The sequence below is a fragment of the Cottoperca gobio genome, chromosome 10 (genome assembly GCF_900634415.1).
Source record: "Cottoperca gobio chromosome 10, fCotGob3.1, whole genome shotgun sequence".
NCBI lineage: Eukaryota > Metazoa > Chordata > Actinopteri > Perciformes > Bovichtidae > Cottoperca > Cottoperca gobio.
Genome location: NC_041364.1, coordinates 1,106,702 through 1,115,000, shown reverse-complemented (window position 1 = coordinate 1,115,000; position 8,299 = coordinate 1,106,702). Strand labels below are relative to the sequence as shown.

Here is an 8,299-nt window from a genome sequence, read left to right as displayed (position 1 = left end):
CAGATGGTTCTAGCAGGTAAATCGGGGTTCGTTGCTTTTGAACAGCAAAAGGAAGATTTTATTCCAAAACTGAAAATATGAGACTGGTGTTGTTGTTTTGTAAACTTTGTGTCTGGTTTTCTGGCACATATTTGACATAGTTTCAGATAAACAATAGACAGCCGGTCCCAGCCTGTCGCAAGTCATTTTAACTTGGGAAGTTTTGTTCTTTTAAAACTTTAAAATAGACATAAATCAAACTAGAATGGCACTTGGAGAACGCAGACGTCCGCCCAGCTGCTGACCCTTGATGGGTCACGTGCTGTCATCACCAGTAAGCCAATTAAAGTGCTCGTCAAACTGTCTTTTTCTATGAAGCAGTTTATCATCGTCAAATATCCGAATGTCATTACGACTCTACAACCCTGAGACGAGAGTAAACAAACATCACAGTGTGCGACACATTTCTACCTGATTGCAACGTTTACTTAGAGAATGTCAAGTTCTGGACACTCGATTTGCATACGTCATTAACTAGTATACTACATTAGCGTCAACTATTATACTCCAACTATTGTTCACCCCTCAAAGATGGTATCAAAACATCCACATGAACGTATCCAAAGCATCCCTGCAGCTCGTTCCTCTTCCCCGTCTGCTCACTGTGTTCACTATCCAAACATCGTCACACGTTTGTTTGTTTAATTTGAGCTTTACATAATACCAACAAGCAGCTCCGTCTGGTTTTGGTGAGGTTGTGAAAACATATATACAAAAATGTAAATAAAACAACTTGCTTTGGAAGCTCCTCCTACAGACCGGTAATAATAAATCAAGACAATGAAATAATATTAAATGTGACAACAACAAATAATATCTCTTATTGTTGTTCTAATTGTACTAGCATAAATATTAACAATACAAGTAGTTTAGGGTATTTCAGGTTAAGACTATTCCCTGAGACGATGAACCCCCCCCTCGCTCCACTGAACATGGTACAGTCCGAGTCCCTTCTACTACAAAGCTCATTGGAAACGTCCACTTCCTGTTTGGAGGTGATGTGGAGGGAAGTCATGCAACAAACATATTGCTTACAGTATAACCAATACATGGATTTCAATTGCATGAATTAATAAATGAATGATTTAATAAACAATGTGAAAGATGACTTAGCATGCTATATAGAACTCACAGAATCCTGGGCTACACAACTGAGCCGGCGGGATGTAAATACTAGAACTGCAGTCACTAGAAGGTGGATCTGGATCTTATAGAGGCAGTAAAAGGAGTTGAAGTGATAAAAATGTAAAGTACTACTATAAGGTAAAGTGGTGGTTCGATTGGTACAGTACAACTTGAAGGACTACTGGCGGTTGAAGTGGAAATACTGAAAGATGTTGAAGTGTGATTGACAGAGTCTGATGCGTCTCTTCCTTTCACTTTGAACTCACACAGTCCACACAGGTGCAGCAGTGGTTATTAACCGTCCATTTGTCCAATGTATTTAAGTTTGATGGATGACACAAAGAAAATGGAAATGCACCAATGGAAAGGTATTTGATGCCACGGGGTTATATGTTGAGTTGTGTTGACTACGTTTAACAGTAAACTAATAAAACCGAGGTCAGAGCAGGTTAATTACAAGATGATTTGGCACGTGAAACATTTATCGCTTTTCATTTGTTAACGATGTCCGTCAAGCTCACACCCATCACACCTTTCCTCACGTGATAACATTTTATTGACTTCCTCAAACACACACCTCGTCTTTTATGATGGTGCAAAGTGCCAGAAAGCGTCAGAGAAGAGTTTGAAAGTCATTTCAGTCAATGGTCATTCTTCTGAATTGATAAACCTGATACTTAGTACCTGGTCGTGTACACAGCAATACTATTCTTTAAAATCTCCACAATGAAAGAGTGAGTCATTTAACTGCCGAGCACAGTGTGTCCTGACAATGCCAGGAAATGTCAATAATGTTCCATGTAAAGTTTGAGCTGTGCATGAACCCTGCCAGGGTTGGTGGCTCCACTGCCAATTCCCAGGAGGACTGTGGTACTGAAGAGTCAGACGAGACGTTTTAGACGATGTCTTTGCAAAGTCACCCATTGGTTTCATGAAGTGTTAAGAAAGACATACACAAGTACAACATCTCTCTGCTAAAATGAACACAGACACCTTTTAGATGTGTTGAAATGTACATATTATGCATGTTTTTTAAAGATTAAACCAGTTATTTAAAAATTTGCCAGTTTCCAACTATCAGGCAGAAATCCACCAGAGAAGAAGAAACAGACCAGTTTGTACAACAATAGGAAATAAAGTATTACAGGTCACTTAGCGGACACTCTTATCTCATACAGTGAACTAACTACAGGGACAGTCCCCCTGTAGCACCTCAGGGTTAAGTACCTTGTTCAGGGGCACAATGGTGGCAGCCCTGGTATTGAACTCACAGCCATCTGGTGTTGTATTCGGAAGCCGTACCACGAGACCACTAGGCCATCACCACCAAAGTATACGGTTCATTAACTGCCCGGCCTGCTGCTAATCACGTTTAATTCCTTTTCCACAGAGAACTTGAACCTTGCCAGCAATGTATCGAATGGCACCAACATCCCTATGCGCTCCATGAACATCCCCAGCCAGAGACTTTACCGAGGCCCCATCCACTGCATCAGCAGCACCCTGCAGACGGAGGGTCTGCAGGGCCTGTACAGGGGGGCTGGGGCCATGATCCTGAGGGACGTTCCTGGATACACACTCTACTTCATCCCTTACACCATCTTCTGCGACCTGCTGAAGCCAGACGGCACCTCAAGCCTTCACCCTGGTTCCATCTGGCTGGCTGGAGGACTAGCAGGTAAATATCTCACGATGTCTGGAGCAATGCATATCAGGATATTCTTTGTGTTGTTAATATAGTTCAGTTTGCCTGCTGACGATGATGGACATGGGTTGGCTGGTAGTCACAGACTGGGGAGTCAAATACTGAAGAAAAACTAGTGAAGCTAAACATTTGTCATTTGTTACTGACGCTTCAATCTCATTCCATGGAATGACAGTCCAATGATTCATAAAGGGCTTCATGTGGTTTTATCAGCTTGATGTTCTAATCAATGATGAATCAGTGGGAGTTGTGGCTTTGACAGCATCTGGAAAGAACCAACTGCAGCCTGTTTGTCCACAGAGTGGTGTGTGGGAGTTAGTGTTGGTTTTAATGCAGATCAAGGGTAAATGAGTCTGTTTTTGGGTTAATCATCTAAACTTTAGGTGAATCTGCTGATCATGTTGTCTATCAAAAGTCAGAAAAGGAAATGCCTGTTATAATTTACCACATGGCGTCTTTAAATATCATGTTTTGTCCGATCAGTCACAAACTTCACACACCTGCAACCTGAGTTCATCGTCTTGCTGCGTCACGCACTTCCTTGTAGTTTTCTGTTCACCTTCAGACCTTTTTGCCGGTTAAATCGCAGCCCAAATCGGCCTTGATGTGGCCGGTGTTCTGTTTGTGCAGATTATTGACATATTTGTGCTGTTTTACTGCATGAAGGATGTCCGATGTTTTTATTGAAACACTTTGTGATGCTCGATCCATAAAGTTGTGATATAATGACCTGCTGTTGGGTGTTTTGTGGCGTTATTAAATGTTGACCTAATTCCAGATCATTTCAGGTAGAACTCATGAAGCAGTCGTCTTCTACTAACATGTGAAAGCTCTACTCGAGCTCTAACATGACCCTTTGGTGTTTTTCTTGAACATCTTTTCAAAGTAAAAGCTCTGCACTGATTTGTAGAGCTGGTGGGTGTGTGCACTTGTACCCAACCACATGGCTGTGTGGGCAGTGGATAAACACAGCTGGTCCTCTGGACTCTGGTTTGGAAGTTGTTTTGGTCTCAAAGCTTCAGGCAGACTTACTTTCAGATGCAAGCAAAGCTAGAATCAGCTGTTTGTCATAAATCAGTGATGTTTGGATGTTGAACCTGCCTTCAGGCCTGCATGTGAAGAATAAGTTGATATATGACTGAACCTACTCGGCAACAACAACAAAAGACTGCAGCTGCGCAGTTCTACAAAGTAACTGAATGTATGAACTGGTGTTTTAAAGCAGGCCTATCGATACTTATTAATAGATTAGCCATGTTTATATCTAGTGCAAGTTGTTGTCATATCAAAGGTTATTAAGTTTTTATGCTGGAAGTTAAACATTCAGTGGTGTTTAATCCAACTTTCTGCATTACCTGCGTGCAGCCATTTCTTACTGCCGGGACTTGAACCCTCAACCCTGGCAGTGTTTTTGACGTCACGTGTCGACTGTAAGCACTAAAGGTTGCTCTTCTCTACTTCAGGGTCCATTTCCTGGGTCACAGCCACGCCAGCCGACGTAGTGAAGAGTCGAATGCAGGCCGACGCTCAGCTGCAGAGGAAGTACAAGGGGATCTTACAGTGCATCATCCACAGCTACAAGACGGAGGGCGCACAGGTGAGCTGCAGCTTCACTGTCCTGAAAGACCAGAAACATCATTCAACCCTAACATAGTCACAAACACAGTGATGCTGTCAAGAGCGATGGTTTGCGTTTTAGCTACAGCTAACAGAGCATTATATCATGTTAAAGTTTTATTCTCAAGTGCAGAAAAGTAACTGAGCCGCAACAATCTAAAATAACAAAGCAAGTTTTTTAATAATAGAAATAAAAACAAGTCTCAATTCTAAAACAGACATCAGCATCATATTTAACTCATCATGGAGGTGATGCCTTTGGAATCTCAGGACCTTTTAAATTAGACATATTTGAGCCTCATAAAAGAGCTGTAATGTCTTAAAGACGCTGATTATTCTCTAGAAACATAAGGTGTCTGTAGGGTGTTATAGCGGAAGATAAAACAAAGAGCCGAGACGGCCGATGTGATGCGTCAGGACGCAGGTGGTTCATCGCCTCTAACAACCAACCCTGGCAGCAGATGTTAGGAATGAAGTTTTGCAAAACGTTTGATAGATTTTGTTATATTTCTGGCCATGAATCCTATCCCAGATTGCAATTAAAGATCTATTAAATATATCATTCCTAATCTTAAAATCAGCAGATAACCTCCATTTCTTCTTTCGGACTTACGTTCTGCCGCACGTGAAACAGATGGTTTAAGCGTTTGGAGGTGAACTTTAAAAAACAGATGAGGGTCAAGTTGTGTTCTCAGAACATGAATCCGCTGAAGTTCAGTGGACCACGTGACTGTGGGTGAATGAAAGCTCAGCATCTCAGTAAAGATCGTGTTACAACATCTACACGTACAGTGTGAAAAACAAACATGGAGGGAGTCATTCTTCTGGAAACAGAAAGCATATCTGTGACATTAGAATGAAATGCTGACCAAACAGAAAGAGAAGCAGCTGTTACATGGAAGTAGCAACAGTGTGTGTGTGTGTGTGTGTGTTGCTTTGAAACGTGGAAGTTACATCAGGTGACAACATGGCCGCCTTGTTGGCCTAAAATCAACAACAACACATGGTGTCCAGGTGTCCGGTTTCATAACGCTCATGATGCCAAAGATTGCAAAATGTAAACAGACTCTCCAGACTTTAAACATGGAAATGCTTCAATAACTCAAAACAGCAGATATGAGATCAATAACAGAAGGTCAGTGGAGTTCTAACAACCTGATGATCAGATCAGTGCGTCAGGTTATTACAGGACAAATAACTAAGTAAGGAAAGTAAACAATCAAGATGATGAGCATGACATAATATACATATATGAACATATTGTATTATATGAATATAATAAACACAAATGAAATGTGAATGAATGAAAAAAGTTATAAATAAGTCATAAACTAAATAAATTAACAGCTATCCTTTTACTTTTACACATTATTTTTCTCATGTGGCTTATTCTGAAAATCTAAAGTAAGAAATGCAAGTCTTTAAAAACCGTACGTTCTTGTCTGCAGGTTTTCTTCCGCGGGGCATCAGTCAACGCCATCCGAGGCTTCCCGATGAGCGCCACCATGTTCCTGACCTACGAACTCTCCCTACAGTTCTTCAGGAGTTTCTAGGGGCAAAGGAAACGTGTTGGTGGTAAAAGGAATCAGATGAGCAAACAGGCTCCACTTTATAGTAGCTGTGAGTCAGCTAATTTCAAGCTAATGCTAACATCTAGTGAGCACACCAGAGCTTTTGAACGCTTTGCTGTGAAGCAAATATTTTATTTCAATGAGGTTTTAAAACTAATACTTTCAGTTTTAAACAATCAGAATTAGGACACCAAAGTCATCCATGTGTTCCTGGGCAAAGTATTTATCTAACAACGGTATCGAACAGTTTAGCATAATAATTGCTAATAATATTAGCATGCCAAAGCTAACGGGGAACATGGATGATTTTAGAGTCATTATTTAGCTTAAAACAACTTTATTTATACCTGTAAGGGAAAATGCTTTTGAAATAACGTCTATTTGTAACTTTTAGATTTTAAACTAATTGAAGGGAGAAGGGAGTTGAGAAATATGAATTGACTGAACACTTTTAAAATGGATGCGAGTCTGAATTTAACGTTTTTGTAAGCGTTCTGTGTTGATTTGTTCGTTTAAGTTCAGTTGTATTCTGATGGCCTAGTGGTCTGGTGGTACGCCTTCCAAACCAGGCTGCCGCCATTGTACCCCTGAGCAAGGTACTTAACCCTGAGCTGCTCCAGGGAGACTGTCCCTGTACTTAGTTCAATGTAAGTCGCTCTGGATAAGAGCGTCTGCTGAATGACCTGTGTTTCTTATATTAAGAAAAGTCTTACAAATTCTATTTTAACTTTATCACATTACCTATAATGCAGTTAAAGTGCATGCAATCAGATACATGTGAGCTATTGTACTACTGTTATATTATTGCTTTATGAAGTCTGCAGCATTAATATATAATCACTAATCTCAACAGTTACTCAGCTTTGATGATGATGCACAACCGAAGTTTCATTCTAAAATGAGATCCACATTTACTTCCATGGATAAAAATCACGTTTAAATGAGGTGTTAACTCCTTCATCTGCAAGTCACGGGGTTTTTAAGACAACCATCATAGACGCAAAGCAAAAGTCTCTTCACAAAATGGATATTTCTCATTTTTGATTGAAAACCTTCAAAGTGAAACGTCTTTTCCTGGATAATAGCTATATTTTAAATAGTTTTTTGATCATGTAAATACTTGTAAATATGTAAACTGCCATTCCAGATGATGGAGAGACAGATGTGTATTGTTGTAAATAAATGAAGCTTTTAAACACTCGAGTGTCCCTGCTGCTTCTCTGAATCTGCTCCTCTCAGAATGATGTGAGGCTCATGTGACGACATGAAGATAACGAGGAACCAGATAAACACTTCATGGTGTTAACGGGAGTTACAGGGAAGCGATGATGTTCATGTTCAACCTGATGCTCTCTGCCTGCAGACTGCTGATAACAGGTCACTGTCATAACTCCAGTTACTGTGTTGTGTTTGTTATGTTCACCTGAACCTGCCTGTAGTGTTACACAGTCATGCAGCCGTCGTTTATTACCTGCATTCAGACTGGTGCATCCACTGGAGTTTAATATCCAAGGAAGTGTCCACAATAACAAGAATAATATATATATATATATATATATATATATATATATATAGTCATAAGACTTTTTATATTGCACTTTATCAAATGTACTGTCATGTTTTGATTACATTGTTCACCCAACAGTTTAACAACGCAGGGTATGTCAAAGGTAAATTCAGGAAAAAGAAAAAAGCCATAGTATAATATACCATGAAGTGTCAGAAATAAAGTCATAAAAATATGATAGTATAGTTTGTCAAAAATAAAAATAAAGTCATAGTATATATACATTCATAGCATGGTATGTCATAAAAAAGTCATAGCACATTATACCATAACATGTCACATTATAGTATGCCATTTCACCAACAAAATCCGATCTGATCCAACAACAAAGCTGTGCAATACATTTATCCAGAATTCAAAATGGGTCAAATACTTTGGTTTCTTCAGCTTCATCCAAAACCGGTCAAATTTGACCTAATTCCACATTGTTTAGATTTGGCCCAGCTGTTGTCAAATTGGTCACGTTGGTAGTTCAGTATTGTGGAAGAAAGCTGCCTGTAAATGGTGACCAAGCTGCACCAGCTCCTAACACACAGTAGGTGGCGTAGGTGTACTAACTTTGCTGATTATAATTGCAGTAGAACTTGTTACAGGTTGCATATCAGAGTCTGCGTCTTGGGTCTGTTAACTCCTATAATGTTATTGATTGATATTATTGTTCAGCTCGTCTTCAGT

General features: G+C 39.9%; 1 protein-coding gene across 1 annotated transcript in view; it reads left to right on the top strand.

The window, feature by feature from the left end:
• Positions 1 to 7,227, top strand: part of slc25a48 (solute carrier family 25 member 48) — a 12,869-nt gene extending 5,642 nt beyond the window's left edge. Inside the window, exons 4-7 of the mRNA XM_029441693.1 lie at positions 1 to 16; positions 2,555 to 2,842; positions 4,333 to 4,466; positions 5,935 to 7,227. The exon at positions 1 to 16 is cut by the window's left edge and continues 237 nt beyond it. Coding sequence (XP_029297553.1) covers positions 1 to 16; positions 2,555 to 2,842; positions 4,333 to 4,466; positions 5,935 to 6,039 — 543 coding nt within the window. The 3' untranslated portion in view covers positions 6,040 to 7,227. The remainder of the gene's footprint in view (positions 17 to 2,554; positions 2,843 to 4,332; positions 4,467 to 5,934) is intronic.
• The last annotated feature ends 1,072 nt before the right edge of the window (positions 7,228 to 8,299 follow it).